General features: G+C 45.4%; 1 protein-coding gene across 2 annotated transcripts in view; it reads right to left on the reverse strand.

Annotated features, from left to right (window-relative positions):
• The window catches only part of PAFAH2 (platelet activating factor acetylhydrolase 2), a 34900-nt gene extending 12707 nt beyond the window's left edge, over window positions 1-22193 (reverse strand). Inside the window, exons 1-9 of one of the 2 annotated variants that reach the window (XM_082612561.1) lie at window positions 22141-22193; window positions 15918-16059; window positions 14802-14955; window positions 13924-14020; window positions 9372-9440; window positions 8835-8976; window positions 7771-7884; window positions 3911-4002; window positions 2332-2502 (exon numbers count right to left, since the gene is read on the reverse strand). In XM_082612561.1, coding sequence (XP_082468687.1) covers window positions 2332-2502; window positions 3911-4002; window positions 7771-7884; window positions 8835-8976; window positions 9372-9440; window positions 13924-14020; window positions 14802-14955; window positions 15918-16007 — 929 coding nt within the window. In that variant the 5' untranslated portion in view covers window positions 16008-16059; window positions 22141-22193. Of the gene's footprint in view, window positions 1-2331; window positions 2503-3910; window positions 4003-7770; window positions 7885-8834; window positions 8977-9371; window positions 9441-13923; window positions 14021-14801; window positions 14956-15917; window positions 16093-22140 lie in introns of those variants that run through there. The other variant, XM_082612562.1, reaches the window with a different exon arrangement.
• Between the last annotated feature and the right edge of the window lie 1594 nt (window positions 22194-23787).

Here is a 23787-nt window from a genome sequence, read left to right on the forward strand (position 1 = left end):
TTTGAAAGGAGGTATACATGGCTTCAAAGCTGCTTCAATTCCTAGACCATAAGGCCAGAGTATGCAGGGAAAAGGTGGAGTCAGCTGGAGAGAGGATGGGGCATTGAGGCGAGGTCTGCAGCACCTGCCATTCCCACGTTATTATAAACTATCACAGACCTGCCATTCACACGTTATTATAAACTATCACCCCATGGTTTTTACCCAGTGACTTCTGAACATTCACAAAACTTATCAGCTCCATCTTTAGCTCAGAACTGTACACAAAGTAAACAGGAAAAAGAAATAACTTGCCTTTAAGTAATCAGAAAAGTTAGGGCAAGTGCTTGTAAAAGAGTGTTTCTGGATCAGAATTTAAGTCCTTTGACATCAAGTGCACTTAATTTGAAGGTGAAATTCTCACTAGGTTCATTTCTAGCTAAATTACTCATAACTAAATTTACTAGTCAATTCAATGAGGGAAGGAAGATCTAAATGTTAAACTCTATTTGATATCATGCAGAAAAACTGACTTTAAGAGGGATTATCTAAGGCACATATGAAAGTATAAAGAAAAATATAATGGATACTTGAGTATCCAGCACTCAGTTTAAGAAATAATATATTGTCATGAGTTAAATCCAGGGACTTCCCTGGTGGCGCAGTGGTTAAGAATCCACCTGCCAATGCAGGGGACGTGGGTTCGATCCCTGGTCTGGGAAGATCCCACATGCCGCGGAGCAACTAAGCCCATGAGCCACAACTACTGACCCTGCGCTCCAGAGCCTGTGAGCCATAACTACTGAGCCCACGTGCCACAACTACTGAAGTCCACATGCCTAGAGCCTGTGCTCCACAACAAGAGAAGCCACCGCAACGTGAAGCATGTGCACTGCAACGAAGAATAGTCCCCACTCTCCACAACTAGAGAAAGCCTGTGTGCAGCAACAAAGACCCAATGCAGCCAAAAATAAATAAATAAAATAAATTTACTAAAAAAAAAAAAAAAAAAAAGAGCTAAATCCGCAGTTTTTGTGTACCCCTTCCCAAATGCTCTCCCTCCCCTCTAGAGGTCACAGTTATCCTGGATCTGAATGGCTTAGGGAAACTGTCAAGCAGTCCTCTGCTGCCATGAAATCAAAATGAAAGGAGAGGGGCTGGCCCCAAGGAAGACAGCCTGGGCCAAGGTGGGCAAGGGAAGAAGCCATGGCCTACTGAGCAGATCCCTAGCAGTCCGGGCTTTGGATCTGGCATTTCAACCACCTGAATGAGTCCATAGGTCCATGACGTGTAGTTACTTGTCATTTTGCTGAAATAGGACCTGGGATCCTTGAACCATGTGGGCTATTTGGCTCAAGTACAGGGCAGGACCAAGTCAGAGACTTGTCAGTGAGACTTTAGTCCTGTGTCTGTAGCTCTAAGCCACTTCCTATGTAAAGTTCATTTCTTTTTTTTTATAAATTTATTTTATTTTATTTATTTTATTTTTGGCTGAGTTGGGTCTTCGTTGCTGCACATGGGCTTTTCTCTGGTTGTGGCGAGCAGGGGCTACTCTTCGTTGCAGTGCGCAGGCTTCTCATTGTGGTGGCTTCTTTTGTTGTGGAGCACGGGCTCTAGGCGTGTGGGCTTCAGTCGTTGTGGCACACGGGCTCAGTAGTTGTGGCCCACAGGCTCTAGGTGCAGGCTCAGTAGGTGTGGTGCACGGGCTTAGTCGCTCTGCGGCATGTGGGATCTTCCTGGACCAGGGCTTGAACCAGTGTCTCCTGCATTGGCAGGCGGATTCTTAAGCACTGCACCACCAGGGAAGCCCTAAAGTTCATTTCTTAAAGTCACTCAAAATCTTCTCTCTGTGAAAAATGCCTCCTAAAATCAAACCATCTGACAGTGTTGATGATGGAAGTGAAGAGAATGTGGTTTCTCTCAGGCAGAGAATAGATGGTTCATGGAAGATACCTGAATTTAGGTATTCATGAAGGTCTCTAAAAATCCATCTCGTGAGTGTCAAAGGTCTACTACATCCATACTCTTCAAAAGACTCAATAAAATTCCCAAATGAGATTAGAGATTCCTGGAGTCCACCCAGACCCACACCTCTTCCTCTCTAACACATAATCCCATGATACCCTGTCATAAAGTCATATAAACTTGTGAATAAATCACTGTAGGTGGAGCTAAGTGGAAAAGAAGGACAGACATGAAATTCCAAAGGAATTAAGATTTTGAAATTCAGGAGGTATTTATGTATTCTATCAATGGGTAGAACTTCTGGATAAATTAGAGGAAACTACGGGAGCCACAGCTGAGTAGAAAATGCAGCGGACACTGGGGATCATGATCTTGGAGTTTACTCACAGGACAGTTATGATCCTGGATTGGTCATGCTGGGCACAAATCTTCTTCATCAAGTTGACACTCTCCATTGTCTGGAATTTCTCAGCATTGATGAAAAATATAGGGCCTCGGGCCGTGGGGTAAAAGTCATGTTCCAGAGGAAACATCCAAGCATCCAGAGCCACAGCACACCTGGAACAGGACCAGACATGTGGAACTGCCATGTAGAAACTCAAGCAAGAACAATTAGGGTAGTTCTCCCTTCAATGGAGTAAAAAGCTCAGAAAGCCAGGAAGGGGAACCAGGGCCCATACCCTTCAGTTAGGATCTTGGATAGAGATCACTTTTACCTGTCGGCAAAAATCCTTCTAGATTTTTAAACTCTCTGAAAACAAGGATCAGACCTCCTCCTTCTCTTGGATCTACACTCAGGCAGCTGACCTGAGTCACACAGAATGGCACTTCCTTCATTTACTCATTCATTCGTTCACCTCATCAAGTACCTACTATGTGCTTAGCCTTGTGCTGTGGATCTAGAGATAAATGACACAGCTGTTGCTCTCCTGGAGCTCCCAGAATAGCAGTGGAGATAGAACACACAAGGTAGCAAAATACAGTTTAGTGCCCTGATTGCACAAGCTGCTAAGTAAGCCCAGAGCATACGTGGCAGGAACGTCAGGGAAAGCCTCTTTGGTGCCACAACTCAAAGTCATGGCCAGTTTGTCCAGCAGAAATCTCTGTCACCAAGGGCAAAACTAAGGCCTCCACCCCCAATGCTCCTCCAGTCCTCCATCTCAATAAAGGACAATCATCTTCCACTCAAATGATGGACACACAGATGAAAAACCTTGATTCCTCTTTCCTTCACCTCAAACATCACTAAGTCCTGAAAATTCTAAAACCTATCCTGACTCCCTTCACTTCTCTCCATCCCACTACCTCCGTCTTAAAGCAAATCCCTCATCTCTCACCTTGACTCGGAAATAGCCTCCTTCTACTTAGCCTCCTTGCTTCCAGTCTTATCCTGCTACATCCCACTCTTCACATAGTGGTTTTTAAATGTAAATAAGATTTTTCTATACTTAAAACCTTTCAATGGTTTCCTGTCATACTTAGAATAAAATCTAACTTCCTTACACTGGCCAAAAGGCCCCATGACGGGGCCCCTGTTTATCTCCCTGATCACACCTTGAATCGCTTCCCCCTCGCTCACTATGGTCCTCCCACACTGAAACAGCAAGTTTCTTTCCACCTCAGGGCCTTTAGCTGTTCCCTCTGCCTAGAATGACCTTCTCCTAGACCTTTATGTGGTTGGCTTCTTTGCCTTTGAGTCTAGCTTATGTCACTTTCTCCAGGAAGCGTCCACATACTCCATCCAGCTTATTAGCCTGTTTTACTTTCTTCGTTGCACTTGGGTGCCAGGGATTTGATTACTTGTTTACTAGTCTCCTCCCACAGAAACATAATTCCATGAAATCAGAGACCTTGCTTTCTTCTTCACCACTGAATCCCCACCTCCCAAAACAGTACCTAGCGCAAAATACCTGCTGAATGAATGTACGGTGTGTGGAGCTAACAGCAGCATCACTGGGAAACTCACCGAAATCGGGTCTCCTTGGCCAAAGCCAGAATAGCCGTGGCCCCTCCAAATGAATGTCCCATTACAGCCACGCGGCTCGTGTCAATGCTGCCCTGAGAAAGGTCAGAAACACAGGGGTGCATTTTTAGGAACTCTTCAAGGGCAAGAGGAAGAAACAGTGAGACAATGATGCAGAAACACAATACAGTGGGCAAGACCTCCAAAACCACGGTATTAAGCGCCTCTTGCCCACTGGAGAGCAACGGGTCAGGCCATCCCTGGACTGAACAGCCTTCTGTAGGCAGGAATTCTGAAAACCACATTTTTCATCTTTATTTTAATAATCTTGCCACCTATAATATCTGGATGAGGTAGATATTCAAATATCTATGAATAAATGGATAAACAGAAATTATATGACCTATCAGTATAAGAGCACGTTAAGAATAAGAACTCTCAGGAATTCCCTGGCAGTTCAGTGGTCAGGACTCAGCGCCTTCACTGTGGTGGCCAGGGTTTGATTCCTGGTCAGGAAACTAAAATCCCGCAAGCTGCATGGCGCGGCCAAAAAAAAAAAAAAAAAGAATAAGAACTCACTTCATTTAGGTCCTTGCCTTATAACCAATCCAACCAGAGGGATGGATGACACGTGCACCAAGTCAAGGACACAATGGGGGCGCTCCTACTGCCCCTCCACTTTGCTCTGAAGCAAGGACTGCTTGTACCAAAACCAACTCAGGTTCTACTTCCTCTGACATCTGTCCTGACTTTTATCTAGCAAAGTGAGCCTGCTGGCTCTAACGTGCTCTGCAAGCATCTATTTCTGGTTGTCCCCAGAAGCCTTCAGGACATGGTTATATAAAGAACCACTGCAGCTGCCTGCTAAGGGGCTCAAAACACCTCTCCAGGATTTGCTGCCCAGCCTCTGCCCTGAACCTATGCTCTCCTTTGCTCTTCCCAACTTCTATCCCAAGTTTGTGTATCTAAATTCTCCCCTCTTTGCTCAGTACCTTTGGGTTGGTCAAGGTCTCTTCAGCTTTTTTAATAAGTTAATATATTTACATAACTCTAAAATCAGGAGCATATAGAGAAGTCTCCTACCTACCCTATTCCCTGTCCACACAGTTGCCCACTCCCTACCCAGACAGGTAAGTTGCTTGCGTCTTTGCAGAGCTTACTTATGCCTACACAGGTAAACATGAATATATACTTTCCCCCCTTTTACACAAGTGATAGTGTATCTTACTTGTTTTACATAATAATATTAGTACATAAAGAGCTTCCTTATTCTTTTTTACAGCTACATGTGATTTCACCATGGTACAGACAACTAGTGATCACCAAAACTGTTCTTCTTCCTGGACACAAAGCTAGATTCTGTTTCCCAGCAGTTAGATGTGGCCTTGTGACTTGATGTGAGTGATAGTGGTCTTGTGATAGAATATGAAAGTGATTATCTCCATTTACAGGCATGGTCTATAAAAACTCTTCCATACAAACCTCCATGCTCTTTCCCATTCCTGGCTTAATGTACATGGTGAAGTTGGGTTTCACAGGTGGAAGAGGGTAGAGCGATTAGAAGAAGGGAGCCTGGATCCCTGAGTCAGCGCTTGCATAGAAGCACCCGTTTTGGACGTCATGTGGGAGAGAAATAAATTTCTCTTTGTTAAGCCACTGAGATTTGCAGCTTACGTGTTATAGCAATTAGCATTATCCAAAATAATACATCCATTGTTCCATAATCTATTAAACCAGCTGTGGTCACTTATGGGTGAACATTTAGGATACTATCAATCTTTTGTTATTACAAACAACACTGGGATGAATAACCTTGTACATACATCATGTAACATGTGTGTAGGGACGTGTAAAATAAATTGCCAGAATTGGACATTGCTGGGTCAAACACTACGTGCATTCGTGCTGTTGAGAGCTATTGCCAAACTGCCCTGCATGGGGCAATCTGCACTCACACTGGCAACGGAGCAGAGAATACTTCCCCACAGCTTTGCCGACAGGGTGAGTAATCAATTTTTGGATCTTGCTCAATCTGATAGATGAAAATGCACTTAGCTTTTTTCATTCTGTATTTCTCCAAAAGACTGCCTCTTAACTAATCCAACTACACGTAGCCAGCCATCCCCCGATGTCTGTCTCAGGCCCACAGGCCCACAGGCCTGAACTGCGGTGCCTGGCCCTGCTTATCTGGTGGGGACTGATGACATACACCATACAGCGGGCAAAGCTCTCTAGATTTCAGGTCCTGCCTTACCTCTTGGCCATTCAGGCTGATGTTTCTTCCTGGAAGACTTTTCCAGAGCCTTTAAAAGATATTTTCTAAAGAGGCGTTGGGGCACACTGCATAGGCAAAAAGCCCCAAATTAAAGTTTGACTCTACCACTTGCTTAGCTGTGTAACCTTGGGCAGATACTTAGCCTCTTAGATCCTTGGTTTCTTTCTATGTAAAGAGATAACAATGCATCTGTTTGTGAAAAGAGCTCTTATCATAGGAAGTCCTCATAAAGGAGTAATTATTATATATTTTTATATATATATGTATATACCATTCTCACTCATACAATGGAATATTACATGGCTATTAAAAATCATGCCATAGGGGCTTCCCTGGTGGTGCAGTGGTTGAGAATCTGCCTGCTAATGCAGGGGACACGGGTTCGAGCCCTGGTCTGGGAGGATCCCACATACCGCGGAGCAACTAGGCCCATGAGCCACAACTACTGAGTCTGCGCGTCTGGAGCCTGTGCTCCACAACAAGAGAGGCCGCGAGAGTGAGAGGCCCGCGCACCGCGATGAAGAGTGGCCCCTGCTTGCCACAACTAGAGAAAGACCTCGCACAGAAACGAAGACCCAACACAGCAAAAATAAATTAATTAATTAATAAACTCAAAAAAAAAATCATGCCATAGAAAAATATTAACTGGAATAAGAAGACATTCATACTGTGACATTCATACTGTTCTGCTAAATGAAGAATAAGGCCACAAAACAGCTTGTATTAAATAGTAACATTACTGTTTTTAAAAAAATGCATCTTAAAAGAACTGGAAGGACAAACATCAAAATATCCAAAAATTTCGTTTCTTTTTCCTTCATGCTTTCGTGTGATTTCTTGGTCCTCTAAATAAAGCCTGAGATACTTTTGAAATTATGGAGGAAAGGACTGGATAGGGGAGGAAAATGTGCCTTCATAGGCACCAAATTCCATGGGGGGGACAGTTTCTCTCCTCCTGGGGGGTTCTTGGGATTCCTTTAAAGGCAGGAATGAGCCTGCAGTAGACAACACACGTTGTATGCAGCTCCATAGTTCTTCCTTTGCGGAACAAATATCACTCCCTCACCCATGCGGCCCCATGGGGCTGTCAGTCCTGGTGCTCAGGTTCCCCTGACCTGGAAGTGGGTGTATAATGTAGGCAGGCCAACCAGAATACCCTATCCCTCTGGCACAGTGACTGGCCCGGAAGGGGCATGTGACCCAAGCAGGCCATGGCCTTTCCAGATTGCTGAAAGCTACCAGAGTTTCTTTTCCTTTTAGGTCTGGAGCTGAGTTGAGATGCAGGCTTGGAATATGCCAGCAACCACCTTTCTTGCCTAATGGAGAGAGTCTGGTGAGAATGAAGCCCATATACACAGAGTGGAGTTGAGCCGGGAGAAGGGAGAGAGTGCCAGAGCTTTGATGACAATGTTTGAGACCCTGGATCTAGCCATACTGGCCTGAAGCCAATCTGCTTTTAGTCTTCCTATTTAGTTGGGCCAATAAATTCTCTTTTGGTTTAAGCTAGTGAGTTAGGCTTCTGTTATTTGCAAGCAAGAAAGTCTTGATGAATAAAATGTGCTCCAGGTCATACCAACTGCTGCCATACCTTCAAGGTCATCAGATCCAACCCGCCAGGCATGGTGTTGAGGACAGTCTGCCCAGCAGCGGCCTCTTGCAGGACAGTTAACACCCTCAGGCACTCGTTTACCCTCTGATGCACCTGCAATAGACAGTCCCCGTGGGAGCTGGAATACCGCACAACCATCCAGCGGGGATCTCACTCCCCTACAGAGCCAAGGAAGAACGCAGAGATGACGTGCCCACGCACATCTCATCCAGCACTGTGGTCCCCACACCCTGAGAAAGGCTTAGCTCCCTCACAGCCACACACGTAAGCACCATATAAAAGCACAACGAAGTCAGCCCTGCTGTTCAGACTCTACCTACCTACCCATGGTACAGAGGGGTATAATATGGGTATACAGTGTGCCATATGAAAGCACTTTGACAACAAAAGGACACAGATGTGTTCCTATCATCAACCCAGTACTGGATTCCACTTGCCCACTTATAGCACATGTCTATTGTTTTTGTCTGCCTAGCACTGACCTGCCCCTACTTCTCCTGTTAACCCTGACTTTTGAGGATTGCCCCTCCCCCAAAACATTTAGCAATGTATTTCGGATGGGAACTTCGTATTTTGGTACTTCTCCCCAGCCTCGGAGTCTCTATCCAGGATTTTTCATCTTGCACCTTGGGGTAGAAGCTGGGGACAACCCCAAAACAGCCCTATTCTCTCAGATGGTGAGGGCAAACATGTGCAACCTCATAAGGTAAAGCCAGTCAGCAGATGAGACCAACCAGCAGAGGGACAGAGATAAGAGTGAAAAACAAGTCCCAATGGCATTTGAGTCTGGTTCTAGCAGTCTTGCCCTTCCCTTGTCTGCTTATATAAGCCAACCAATTCTCCTTTTTGCCTAACAAGCTTAAGTTGGGTTTCTGTCACTTGCAATTCTAAGAGTCTTGATTAATACCTCATTTCTCTAATGTGACAAGCTCAGAACCACTATGACCAAGATTTTAAGAGAGGTTAGTTCAAAGTCTTCTTAGTGAGTGTTTTATAGGGAGGACAGGCTTAGTAACTCTCCCTCCGCACTGGCATAAGCCTACCTGGCAATTCCGGACATGGAATTCCTTCTCCCCTTCCTCAGTTTGACGGTGGGGGATCCATTCCTCCTCCAGTGACTTGCTGTTGGGCTGGTTCTCCTCTGGGGGCTGCTTGCAGAAACAGGTTGCTGCAGCTGACCCATCCCTGCAACACATGAGCCACCAGAGAGAAACCAGAAGACACTTGGACTTATTTCTCCCCTTTACCAAATCCTCCTTTTCAGCCAAGACATTCTAGATTATCCTTTAGCTAATAGGGAAAAAGATCGGGGGCACACATAGGAGAGTAGAAAAAAATGTGGAAAAAAATGTGGATTTTGAAGACTGACCTGCGTTTGAACCCCAATTCAGCTATGTCACTTTCAGCAAGTTATTCAACATCTTTGAACCTTGGTTTCCTCACCTTTAAAATGAATATAACCCCTACCTTGTATAGTGTTGTGAGGACTAGAAATAATATATCTATAGGGAACTAGCCTATACCCTAGCCCACTGCAGGCACCCAACCCCTGATGGTTCATTGTGACTGTCATCCCTCACCTGTGCTCTGGTACAGCAACCACAAAGCCATGGGAGGCCAGCTCCATGCAGAAGGCTGAATACAGTGTCCTAAAGATCCAGGAAGGAACCGAGAGAAGTGATCAAAAGAATGGCCTACCCTTAGCCCCTAGTCCAACCATGCTCTGCTAGTAGCCATCTCAAAAGATGGAATGGAGGAAGTTTCATTTGCAGCAGCCCTTGCCCAGGAGCTTTTTCCAGCCAGCATACCCCTGCTCTCACCAAGGCTCCAGTGTCCTCCTCCAGGGAGCATGTGCAAGTCAATCCACTGTGTTTTTCAACCCCATACACTGATGCATCTCCTCCACCCCCAACCCCAATAGTTTGGCTACTTCAAACAATTGCATTCTTATTGTCTATATATTGTATGTCTCCCAAATTAGTTGGTAAGCTCCTTAAGGACAGGGACTCTGGCTATTTCTTTTTTTTTTTTTTCTTTTTTTTGCAGTACGCGGGCCTCTCACTGCTGTGGCCTCTCCCGTCGTGGAGCACAGGCTCTGGACGCGCAGGCTCAGCGGCCATGGCTCACGGGCCCAGCCGCTCCGCGGCATGTGGGATCCTCCCGGACCGGGGCACGAACCCACGTCCCCTGCATCGGCAGGCGGACTCTCAACCACTGCACCACCAGGGAAGCCCTGGCTATTTCTTTAATATTCAAATATGCATCTGAGATTTAGCATGTGGGTTTTTTTGGTCTGTCCTCCAACTTTCCAGAAAAAATATGGCAGACACTGCTAATTGCCTACTCCAAACACCTATTTTTCCCTTCCTCCTTAATAATAGAACCTAATTTTCAGCTGAAGACACTGTCATGCAAAAAAATATGACATTTCCCAGCCTCTCTGCAGCCAGGTTTGTCTGTGTGATTAAGTTCTAGCCCAGCAATAGAAATATAATGCTATCCTCCTAAGTAATTTAAAACTTTCTAGTAGATATATTTTTAAAAGTAAAAAGAAACAGGTAGAATTAATTTTAATAATATTTTTTATTTAACCCAATATAGCCAAAACATCATCATTTGAATATAAAATCAAAATTTTTTAATTAATGAAATATTTTATTACATTCTCTTTTTTTTTTCACATGAAGTCTTTGAAATCCAATGTGTGTTTTATACTTATAGCACATCTCAGTTTGGACCAGCCATATTTCAAATGTTCAATATGCACATGTGGTTAGAAGCTACCGATAATGGACAGAGCAGCTCTAGTCAATGGGATGTAAGCAGTTGTGTTATATAGAACTTTCAGGAGAGTTCTCCCTTCCTATTGCATAGACTGCGGATGTAATGGTTAGACCTAAAGCAGCCTGGGTCATGAGATACCCTTAGAAATAGAAGCTACACATCTAGTTTTCTGACAGCTTTGTAGAACTATCATATCAGCTCTGTGTACTTCTAGCTTTCTTTTCTTTTTTTTTTTTTTTTTTTTTTTTTTTTGCGGTACGCGGGCCTCTCATTGCTGTGGCCTCTCCCGTCACAGAGCACAGGCTCCGGACGCGCAGGCCCAGAGGCCATGGCTCACGGGCCCAGACGCTCCGCAGCACATGGGATCCTCCCGGACCGGGGCATGAACCCACGTCCCCTGCATCGGCAGGCGGACTCTCAACCACTGCGCCACCAGGAAAGCCCCTAGCTTTCTTTTTATCTGAGCAAAAAATAAATTTTATGTTATTTAGGTCACTATTATTTGGGGTTTTACTGTGAAATACAACTTACTCAGATCCTAATTGATGCAGAAAGTCAGTGTCTTAAGTTTCTTTTCACCTTCTCACTTCTCTCAGGGAGGCAAAGAACTGGACTTGAGAGCCAGAGATTTCTGATCCCTTCCCACTTTAAACTGTAACTTTGGACAAGTCTGCCTTTCAGAGCCTGTTTGCTCATCTGTAAAATATGCATCCCCCTCCCCATGTACCTCACAGGACTGTGTGGGAACCAAAGGAGACAGAGGCACATTACAAATGGCTAGGTAATGTTTAAATATATATACTCCTCCCTGGGATGGGAAGCCAGAGGTCTGTGACTCATGGGAAGGATTTCAGGTCCTGAATTAACCACAGATGCAACAAGAGGAAACCATGTCCCTTTACCTCCCTGCCCCTTTTCTTGGAATTTCACTATGGTTAATGAAGAGTATTTATAACTGATTCACCCCAGTTTATTGAGATCTGAAGCCTCAATACAGACTCTTAGTCCAAAAAGACCACTCTAAAGTCATGTGTTCACCTGCTCTCTCTATAAAATACCTGTCAGCTTAGGAAATAATATTTCTTAGCTTCTTTTCCCCACTAGACTACAATCTGAAAGCAGCGTCTCCATTTTATTCCCTACTGCATACCCAACCCCAGCATAGCACATAGCAGGTACTAAATTTACTGAATAAGAAATCAACATTGAAAACCATCTTGGACTTCCCTGGTGGTGCAGTGGTTAAGAATCTGCCTGCCAAGGCAGGGGTCATGGGTTCAAGCCCTGGTCTGGGAAGATCCCACATGCCGCGGAGCAACTAAGTCCGTGCACCACAACTACTGAGCCTGCGCTCTAGAGCCTGCAAGCCACAACTGCTGAGCCCATGTGCCACAACTACTGAAGCCCGTGCACCTAGAGCCCGTGCTCCGCAACAAGAGAAGCCACCGCAATGAGAAGCCCGCTGGCCACAACTAGAGAAAGCCCACGTGCAGCCATGAAGACCCAACGCAGCCAAAAATAAAAATTAATTAATTAAAAAAAAAAAAAGAAAATCATCTTGCTGCCTTTCTAGCCTCATCTCCACATCTGCTCTCCACTTCCTGCCATGCGCTACAGTTATGTGAATCCATATTCAGTCTCCTCCAGTGGATGCAAATTCCTTGATTTGTTTATTTCTGTATGTCCCACCTTCTTTTCATGCCAAGGAGCTGGCACAGAGCAGGTGCTCAACAGATACCTGCTGAATGTATGGAACCTAGCAAAACATAAATATTCATTGGGAAACTACTATTTTCCAGGTAATGCCCTAGGCACTGGGAAAGATAGAAGACAGACATGGTCTCTGCCTTTGTGGAGCTTACAATCCAGTTAAAAAGACAGACATTAAAGAATAATCACATAAGTAATTAATTCATTACAATTATGTTAAGTACTGAGAGGTACAGATTGTCTTATGAAAGCACACCACCGGGAAACTTAACCTAATATAATACAGGGGTCAGGATGGGTGTCCCTAAGAAAGTGACACCCAAACTAGGACCCTGAAGGTAATTTGGAATTAGCCAGGCAAAAGACGAAAAGGAGGAAGAGGAAGAGAGGAGAACAGCAAGTATTCCAGGCAAAGGGAACAGCCACAAAGCACAGCACAAATGAAATCCCTGATGCAGAAAGTAACATAGTGCCTTTAGGGCTATTTGTCTGGAGAGCTGGAGTAGGGCAAGTAGCAAGCAACAAGGCTGGAAACTTTGTCCTGGACCTGCATTCAGGTAAGCCAATGACAAGAGCTGAATTAAGTTCAAAGGGCCATTAAAAAGATCTAGATAGGGAAGTGACATTCATTCATTCATTCATTCAACAAATATTTATCGCACATCTACAATATGCCAGGCACTGTTCTAGGTGCTGGAATGACAAGATCATATTTGGTTTTAAAATAGATCTGCCTGGCTACAGTGTAGACAATGGTTTGGGTAGGGGTGGGAGGTGTGAAAAGGCAAAAATAGATGCCTTTGTGTAACACTCTGGGACATAAACTAGACTTATATGTTGATGAATTAACATACAGAGAGAATATTCACAAGCTTAAATAAGAACGCATGTACTACAGTTATTAAGCTATGTATATAACACACCAAGGTGTAAAAATCAGAATTCATGGGGAGAATTCTGAATGGGTACTGACTTGTAAAACTTGGACCAGTGTTTCCCGAAATCTGGTGAAAGAGATCTTACAGTTCATCACCCCTCGATCCTCCACGTAGAGAGACAGAGGGGAAAACTGGCAGGCGTGTGCACCTATTAGGTGCCTGTCTGAGTCCTCATAACCCACACTGTGGGAGCAGCATTCCATTTGACAGATGAGGAAATGTAGGCTCAGAGAGTTCTACCACAGTCCCGAGCTCACAGAGTGCAGTGGTACGGCTGAGATTTACAGCTGAGGCTGCGAGCTCCACGGAAGCAGGAACGAGTCTGTCTTCCTCGTCACTACGCCAGTGCCCCAGGCCGAGGTGTCCTCAGTGTAGGTTGACTAAATGACTCTCTGACCATAAAGCTCAAGCTCCTTCTAGTACTTCTGGGCTGTTATAGAGGAAGAAAGCTAAAAGCAAGTATTTATATAAATGCTGGAACATGAGAAGCCAAGGATATAAAAGGCTCCACTGGGTGAAAGGGGCCTGGGGGAAGGCCTTCTAGAGAAGGTGGACCCAGTGCCTTGGGATGAAGCACATGGTAGATAAGAAAACTGGCAAATGGAAATATGCGTTTCCCTGCCCTTTGAGAATAAGCTAAGACTCAGCAGCTGCAACCAGGCAAGGAATATGACAAGGTCTGGGGCAGAGCAGCTCTTACCTGAAGGCTCCCAGGCCATGGGAGAAGATGATCAAGGGGTATCCAGAGTCCTTCGTCTTAAAGGGGCCATTCCAGCTAACAGGCAGGCGACAAGATCCTAGCAGAGACAAAGGCTATAGAATCTCCGGCTGAATGCGAAGGGCAGCCTGGGCACAGGTGTGATGAGGACATGTGGATCTCCTCTCAGGAGAACCACCTTTTGCCCGAGCAGCCCAGGACAATCAGTCACCTATTCTTTCCCCTTTTCTCCCCTAGGGAGCATACACACAACAGAAAATGGGCAGATAAATCCAAAGGGGAAGTACTAAACAACTTACAGAGTAAGTCCCTGAGATGCCAAGGCAGTGGGGAGAGTTCCTAACAGTGGGGCCTTTGGGGAAAGGGGATGATTCAATGTCATCTGACCCAGAAGAGGGAGGAGCTAGAGAGGCCAGTGCAGGAGCCAGTACGCTCCTTGGCAGTTAAGAACGTTTCTTTGATCTATACTATAGCTGGCACAGAGTGGAATTAATACGTGTTGGATAAATGAGTAATAGCCACCATCCATGGAACACATTCTATATCCCAAGCACTGCACTAGAGTACATGTTTTACATACATCCCACACTATAACCCTGCAAAAGTATCAGATATTCAGACACATTTTAAGTAATTTGCCCAAGCCCCACAGTTAGTAAATGATAAAGTCTGGATTCGAATCCAAGACAGTCTAACTCTATAACCAAAGCTCTTATGTACATAATTCTCTCCAACTCTCCATACCACACTGGCTAATGGATGCCCCACTACAAAAGGGCTGGGCAATGCAAACTGTAATGTACTGTGTCTGCCTTGGGATCTCCTAGGAACATAATCAAGCAGCTGGGAGAGAATCTTACCCACAGCCAGGTTGAACAGCAAACCTCCCCAGCGCTTATTAAACTTCAGGTAATCAGCCAGGCCAGTGCAGTACTCATAGCGGGGAATCCACAGGGGCTGCTCTGTGGTCTCCTCTGCCTCTTGGCAGGGGTAGAAGAGTCGAAAGAAGCTCCCCTGTAAGGAAGAAAAGAGAGCAGCTGCTCAGAGCAAGAAGCATGGCTACATTTCCCAACAGACACATTCAGCAGGTGTTTGGGGCACCAGCAAAGCACCAAAACAGGGGAACTTTACCTTCAATTCATATACCTGAATTTTGTATTCAGAAAATCCAGAAAGAAGCAATTTTATGTTTAGCATACATGTAAGGCTTATGTCATTTCAAACAGCCAACTGTATTTTGAATTACATCTGAGGGGTACTACAATATTCCCAATGCTTGAGATAGCAAAAGATTGAACTCTGGCCCTGAGCCCAGGCCTGGAGGAGTCCCAGGAGCGAGGGATTAGCCCTCATGCTGAATGGGGCGGGATTGGTGTGTCACCCAGGACAATCCTCCAGGCTGACCCCTGGGAAGCAACAGCAGCACACTCATTTTACATGGGAGTAGGTGAGAGGTTACCAGGAAGTATGTGCCTCTCACAAGGGAGGGGGGAGTTCAAGGGCCAGCAGAGAATAACCTAGGAACTGATGGAGGGAAAGTCCCGAACCAAAGTACCAGAGGGAAATAGACGAAGGCAGGAGAGGAGAAAAAGGAGACTGTCTTCCTACCCGGGTCAGGGAGTCAAAGGTCAATGGCACATGGTCCACTGCTCTTCCTCTCATACACTCAGATTAAGATGAGATCCAAAACCTTCCCAGGATCAGGCATTGGCTCTCAAGACATCTGAGAGCTACCTTTGAAGCTAGAGGCCCCTTTTCCTCTGAGCCAGAAAAAGAACCCATAATCTCTGGTCTATTGAGATGTTTCTAATTGGAAAGAGGAAGAAAAAGTTCAGGGAAAAGAGACCTAGGGGCTCTACAACCAAATCCAGACCAGCTCTAACTCAGTTTCCCCCCACCTGGAATTGCAGCATCAGACTCACTATCGATAAGTCCTGTGAAGACAGAAGCAGCGGAGACGTGCTGGAGACACTTACCTGGAGACTCTGACCCTCCATCACATCCCCACAGCCTACGAGGTGGGATCCCGTGACAGGTGGAAAGCCCACGGACTGGTTGACCCCCATTTCATCGCCAGTTGAACTGAACAACGACCTGGGCCGTGGCTGAACTTGACGGCTGGAGGGTGGAACAGAGAACAGCCTCTTGCTGGTTTCCTCTCAGCTTCCTGTTGCTTATTCGTGTCATCTGCCACCCCTATCCACCCCTCCTTATCACCCCTCCTTCCTGCCGGTGACTCAGTCAATCTTCCACATCATCCACTTTGCTGCACTGCCTTTACTAAGGTTTAGGGGCTGCTTTTTCTGTTGTTGGTGGTGGAGAGGTAAGGAGATGGTCATGAAAAGGAAAGAGAGCCTCCATACTCCTCAAAACCCACTAACAAGTGTTTATTCAACACCGATTATGTGCCCAGCACAGCAGTAACTGCTGCATAGACTATAACACAGACCTTGTCCTCATGAAGCTAAGAATAACAATAACTACTACCATCAATTATTTACTGTGTCAGCACTGAACTAAGCTTTTTACATACGTTGCATCATTTCAATCTCTCAATAACTGTCTGAGGGTTAGACCCTGTTTTACAGATGAGGAAACTAAGGCATGAAGAGGTTGAATAACTTTCCCAAGTCACACTGCTTCTAGGTGGCAAACTCGGGTCTGTCTAATCCAGACCTGAGCTCCTAACCCTCACTGATCCTGTTCATGGGGAGACTCAGTTACATATATACAAAATCACTGACCAAAACTATTAACTATAAAGGCACTTATGCTGGGCCTTGAAATATAAGGAAGATTTTAGAGGCAGGGGAGAAGAAGGAAAGCATTTCTAGAAAGGACATAATATAAGAGCAGAAAGGGGCAGAGATACGGAAGAGTATAATGTGGGCAGGAGACCAAACAGGAGCCTTCAACATGGTAGGTGTGCATACTCTGACTAGAAAACATTCCTGTAACCTGGCTGCTTCTTAAATTGGGGTTAATGCCACTGCTCTCCGTCCCTCTTCAATCACATCATCACAGCAGCATCACACTTACTCTGTGCCAGGAACTACACCAAATGCTTCACATACATATATTATTTAATTAAATCCTTACAACAATCCTCTGGGATATGTATTATTATCTCATCTTACAGATAAGGAAACTGATGCTTAATAAAGTTAGGTAATTTACCCAAGAACATATAGCTAGCAGAGCCAGAATTTGATCATGGGCAGTGTGGCTGTGACAGTGGAGAATGTGATCAAACTTCTTGATATCCACTCTATCCTGCCCTCCTACACAGAAGCCTTGTGATTTCGGTGGGGCTGATGCCTCACTAACTTCTAGAGTTGGGCCAATCATCCCTTGGTATCCCCGTCAGTATCCGGATGAAGAGTGGGCTCATGACATAAGCTGGTCCAACCAGAGTAAAGCCCAGGACTTTGGTTTGATGGTTGAGGGTGGAAAAGTTCTTTCTTGTTTTGAGCTAGAGTGATGTGCGGATATGAAGCCTTGAACTGTTGCAGCCACTCTGCTACCTTGTGGATGAAGCTACTTGTGGAGGATGGCAGAGCTAAGAGAATCATAGAGAAATACAGTCATATTTGTGAAGACTTTAAGAATCTCTGGATTAGATTGTACCTGAAACCTGACCCAGTCCTAGACCTTCTAGTTACAAGAGCCAATAAATCCCCTTTTTTATTTAAACCAACTGGGTTTAGATTCTATTGCTTGAACCAAAAGCACCTAAACAGATACACTGAGTCCTGAGCCACATTTTCAGTCATTACATTATTCTGCTTTCTTTAAGATGCTCTGGGATGGATCAGAAAGTTCAGGTCAAAGCATGCCTGGGCAAGAAGAGAACTTAGATATCATTTCTCCTCACAATCATCCTCTGCACCACCACGCCCCTCAGCCCAGTATATAAATGAGCTTTACTGATGAAGAAATCAAGGTTAAGAGGTTATGAGAGCTGCTCAAGAGGTTAAGTGAGCTGCTCGAGGTCACCAGAACTATTATCACACATAGATCTCCTCACTGCCAACTTCCAATTATCTGATCTAATGGAAAACCCCAGACAACCAATAATACTACTGTCATTCTATTTAAATTTGGAAGATAATAAGTGATATTCTTTCTACTACAGACTCCTTCATTTTGTTTCTCTGAAGCAAATTTAAAAATAAACCTAATTCATTTTAAAAAGAAGCTAAGCCACTGATGCAGTCAGTGGACTATTCAACCAAAAGGAAGCTGAATGTGTGCTGCTTAGTCTCAGACCCTGACCTTTCCCCCTTGAGGGCAAATGTACAGAGGACCCACAGCGGGTGGGGAGGGGGCACAGGACACGTCACCCACATGACAATGAAGCAGCGGCAAGTTCTCACTGCCATAAAAGTGAGTCAGACAAAATACTGTGGGAGTTCCAAGAAGAAAGAGAGCTCCTTTAGCTTGGAAGTGGAGGGCAGGGGAAGATGGGAAGATTGACTTTCAAGTAGAAGAATGTATGAGCAAAGGCACAGAGGTGAGAAAGCACACTTGAGAAACCTCGAGAAGTTCGTGATGGATGCAAGGTGAGAAAGGAAGATGTGACCAGAGTTGGAGGGTAGCAGTCCCTCAAGTGCTAGGCTAAGGAGTTGGAATCTACTCTGGAAATGAGGTCGTAGACATGAGACATGTAAAGTCTGAAAGACCCAAGTTTGAGGCCCAGCTCCTTCGCTGCCTAGCTTTCTTACCTTGGGCAAGTTACCTGATCACTCTAAGCCTGATTCCCCATCTGTACAATGGGAATGCTACCCATCCTCATAAGGTTGCTATGGAGATAAAATGAAATAATGCATTGAAAGCACCTAGTGTAGTATCTGGCTCTTAGGAAGTATCCAGGAAATACTTGTTGATTGTGTGAAAAGTACAAACAATAGGATCTGGCAACTAAGTGGATCTGGGGAGTTATGGGAGAGGGAAGAGCCAAAGATGAGTCAGGTTTCAAGACTGGGTGACCAGAATGGTAGTAGTTTTTTTGTTTGTTTGTTTGTTTTTCTATAACTACACTTACTACACTGGGAGAATGAGGGAAATAGGAAGTAAGGTTTTTTTGTTTTTTGGGTTTTTTTTGGCTGTGTTGGGCCTTCGTTTCTGCGCGAGGGCTTTCTCTAGCTGCGGCGAGCAGGGGCCACTCTTCATCGCGGTGCGCGGGCCTCACACTGTCGTGGCCTCTCTTGTTGCGGAGCACAAGCTCCAGACGCGCAGGCTCAGTAGATGTGGCTCACGGGCCCAGTTGCTCCACAGCATGTGGGATCTTCCCAGACCAGGGCTCGAACCCGTGTCCCCTGCATTGGCAGGCAGACTCTCAACCACTGCACCACCAGGGAAGCCTGATAGTAGCTTCTTATAGGAAGAGATGTTGGTCTTAACCCAAACAGAGAACACTACGTGAGACAGGAATCAGGATGAGGGCACTTGAGAACAATCAAACAGAAGGGAAGCAGAACTCTCTGAGTCCTAGAAAGCTTCTGGGAAGAAGGTCATCAACTAAATTAAATTTGGAAATAAATAAAAACTAAAGAAGGTAATTGGCCAGAGTGAGGCTAACATGAAAATGAATCTGCATTCCCTGGGCTCATACTGACTGACGCACAAGTAGAATGGGAAGATGGGAAAATCCAATCTGACTTGCAAATTTTGCCTAAGAAACACCCACACCGAGCATCCAGAGTCATTTCTAATAAACGCCATGGAATTCTCCAAGGAAATCAGCCCAGGTGTCTCTACCTTCTTTGGCTCACCTTATCTAAACAATTTGCAGTGGCGCCTGCCTAAAGGCCTCTCTACCCATCCAAACCTGTCCCAACCATCAAAGCCCAGTGAAATCTCTGGTCCTCTGTGAAGCTTTCCAAGTCCTTCCAACCTTCCCTCCTCTCAACTCTGAGTACTGTCTGCCTCCCTCACCTGATAACCAATCACAGGCTGCCTCAGGACAGCTCTTGAATTAGTACGTATTCTAGCAGTTTTCAAGCAGTAACTTGCCTCCAATAAGTGGTCCACATAGAGTCTAGATCAGAAGTTCCTGAATCTATTATCACAATCAACTGGAAAACTTTTCAAAAATATAGGTTTTAGGGCCCCCATTGCCAGAGGTCAATTAGTTTATAAAGCTTCCCAAGCTTTCTGATCCCCAAGGTTCAAGAACCTCTGGTCCAGATGGTACCCAGGATTTTTCTTTTATTCAGACGTGTGCATGCAGCAAATATTTACTGAGTGTATATGGTATTCCAGTCCACCATTTTCATATTAATGAAATGATAATGACTGTGATACCACTTGGTTTAATCCCCATGGCCATGTTCCTGCCAGTTACTAGGCTTAATGCAGTGCCCTGCATATAACTGGTCTCAACAGTCAGTTTATCCAATGAATGCTATTTAATTTTTTACACATGTATGCCTTATCTCTTCAGATATACTATAGAGGTAGACTGTGTTTTACATTTCTTTGGAGTCCAAACCATCTATCCTCATGCTTTCTCCACATAGTAGGGACCCCAAAAACGCTTCCTTTATTTGGCTTTGATTTAAACCCTCTCAATTCTTTAATCTCCGTCTTTTTGATCGAAAAAATAGGCTATATGGTATAGTGGGGGAAAAAAAGGCTTTGGTGACAGTCTGAACTCCACCTCCATCACTTAATTGGCTGTGTGACCTTGAGCAAGGTCCTTCAATTCTAAGCCTCTGATAACTTCTCCACATGATAGAAATAATAAATCACTCATGAAGCTGCTGATGAGGATTAAATGAATGTATGTAAAGCACCTGACATATAGAAGGCACTATAACCATAACAAACTACATGACCTCTCTCAGCCTAAGTTCCCTATAAGTAAAATGAGGACACTTCATAAGTGAAAATTAATAAGAAAAGTGATATTGCCTAGGGCCTGGTACATTTTAAGTGCTCATAAAATGCTAGGAATTAATTAACAGTGTTATGTCTCTCCTTCCTCATACCCAGGTAAGCTTTTTTTTTTTTTCCGGGATTTTTGTCGTTTTCTGGATTAAACCCTTTGACAAAATGGTTTCTTTCCTCCTGGCCTTTTCGAGTCTGAGACACCCCTCCCAAAACCAGCGTCTACTAAATAGGCCCAGAAGAGCCCAGAGGGAACGCATAGGGCTTACACTGCAGCTGTCCATCTCCTGCTGGGGCCCCGTTTCCAGTGTTCAGGGATCACCCTTCTGCCAGCTGTGTGGACTTTTCATCACGGGCTATTTCAGGACAGAGTCCAAGACAAGCACTTCTCTGGGGTTTCCTTCCAGACAAAGCTCTCTGGAGTCTTAAAGCTCATTAGTCTGTGGTCTCTGGGGAAGTGAGGAACTAACATCCTGCTCTCAGAGAATGGAGACACCAAGTGCTCAAGGGGCAGGTTTGAGCAACAAGGGGACAGAGCTATTAAAAGGAGCCAAGATAAGAGTTTTTCAGAGCATTAATAATTATAGTAAAAATAATCTCTCGCTTGTGGAGGCTTTACAGTTTATAAAGCACTTTCACACGTATTAGCTTATTGGCTCCACAACACTGCCTCAAGCTAAGACGGAGAGAGCAATCGTCATCTCCATTTCGTATTATGGGTTGGTCAAAAAGTTCGTTCAGGTTTTCTGTACCATCTTACGGAAAAATCCGAACGAACTTTTTGGCCAATTCAATAATAGCTGAAGAGAGTGAGTCCCAGAGAGGCTGTATGATCTGCCTAGGGTAACACAGCGAGAGAGCTGCAGAGCTGGAATAAAACACAGGTCTGCTGACTTCCGGTCCTGGGCACTTCCGTGGATTGTGAAGAAGGAATGGTGGCCCTTCTTTCACTAGTATGAAAACCAGGAAACTGAGGGTAAGAGTGAAGCACATAAAAAGTGTGGAGCACAAAGAAGGCCACGTTTCAGAGAGGTGATGCCGTGGGCTCGGGGTGAGGCTGTGGGCTCCGAACGAGAGAGCTCACCGTGGGATTCCAGGGGCGCCGGGAGTGAAAGCGCAAGATGATAGTGGGAGAATAAAGGGTGAGAGCGGATATTGGGGGTGTCTCAGTAGGAAACAGAAAAGATAAAAGACTAATGTGGATTAGTCTGGGATTAAGACGAGAAACTCCCCGAAACCAGCCTGGAACGTGAGCAAGTCTGCAGACCCCCTCAGTCCAGAATAGAAGCTTTCTCCAATCAAACTTACCCAGTCAAGTTGACCTCTCAGAAGCAACCCAAATGGTCAACTCTACGGAAACGAGAAACTGCCCAGGAGCCAGTGGCCCTTTGGTAGTTGTAGTTTCCAGAACTCGAAATTAGCGCTTAAAACCATTTCTCGCCTCTCTGTCCAGAACTATAACTTCCGAGGTGCACCGCGCAAGATGGCACATTACGACCCGCCCCCCAGGCCTACAATTCTCAGAGCTCTACACGGCCCCTCGTCTTGGTGTGAAACCGCCCGAGGCCCGGAATGCGGTGCGATTCCTCCCCCTGGTGGTCGAGGAGCCGCCACCACGATTACAAAGCCTGAGCGGAGGGTTACTGCTTATAGTCCCGGTTAGTAACCCTCCGCCTCACCGTTCCTCAAATAATTCCTGGGCGTGCCTGGAGATGATCTGGGCTTCGCTTTATTCTCAGGGCTGTGAGGAGGAGGTCTGAGCTTGTGGTTTGTTGGTTTGTTTTTTGCGGTACGCGGGCCTCTCACTGTTGTGGCCTCTCTCGTTGCGGAGCACAGGCTCCGGACGCGCAGGCTCAGCGGCCGTGGCTCACGGGCCCAGCCTGTCCGCGGCATGTGGATCTTCCCGGACCGGGGCACGAACCCATGTCCCCTGCATTGGCAGGCGGACTCTCAACCACTGCGCCACCAGAGAAGCCCCACACTTTTATTCATGCTCTTCTCTCCACTCTTCCCTGCCTGATGGCCTATCTAATCCTGTTCTTCCTTTAAAATTCCTGTAGATCCTCCCTCTCCATGAAGCTTTCTTGATTCCCCTCCAGTCCCAAAGGACCTTGCCCCCTCTCAGTTGCTGGGATATTTGTGTGCACCTTTCATTTGGGGGCTTATGTCACACCATCCTGTCCCATCTCCTAAGTGAGAGGTCTTAACTCTGCAATAAATTGTGAGTTCTTTGAGGTCAGATGCTGAGTCCTACAGCTGATCGCTCCACCCACCAACTCACATACCATCAAATCACCAGTGTCCAGATTCCATGCTTCAGGCTTCTTTAGACTCTCCTCTCCTCTTGACACTGTCACCACCACCATCCATCCAGGAACCAAGATAAAGTCATCAGGAGAGAGTGTTGGCAGCACCGCGTGTGGTAATCAAGCCCCGGATTTAATTAAAGCTGTGGTTGGTGGTGGTGACGGCCGAACATAAAAAGCTTAGTGCAGATCAGAGATGGTTCTCTCTGCCTAATTAATCAGTGCTCTGCAGCTGGCCCAGAATACCCAGGACTAACTAGAGTCCCTGGTCCTGAGAGGGACAGCTGGAGTTTGTTTCTCTGTCTCCTACTCCCAGACTAGGCCATACTAGGGACGTTTGCTGGCCAGCTAAGTTTTAAACTTCCCAGGGACAGGGATGTCACAACCTTCTTTACCTCCTTTGTCACTGTTAGGAAGATCTACCTTGGGCCCAGACTCCTGTTGCAAAATAAAATACTTGCATTCAATTGCATTTCATTCCAATCTAGTCTTTTGGGGGATAAACAACCCAAACGCTTTAAGTTTTCAGCAAGTGGTTGATTTTCCAGGCTTTCATTATAGATCCCATCCTCCAACAGTTCAAGGATCTCTTCTGGTTGGCTACCATCCCACTCCAGCCTTTACCTTGTTGCTAAGTTACTTTAAGTTG

Source organism: Mesoplodon mirus, assembly GCF_964341445.2.
Source record: "Mesoplodon mirus genome assembly, chromosome: 3".
Taxonomy (NCBI): Eukaryota; Metazoa; Chordata; class Mammalia; order Artiodactyla; family Ziphiidae; genus Mesoplodon; species Mesoplodon mirus.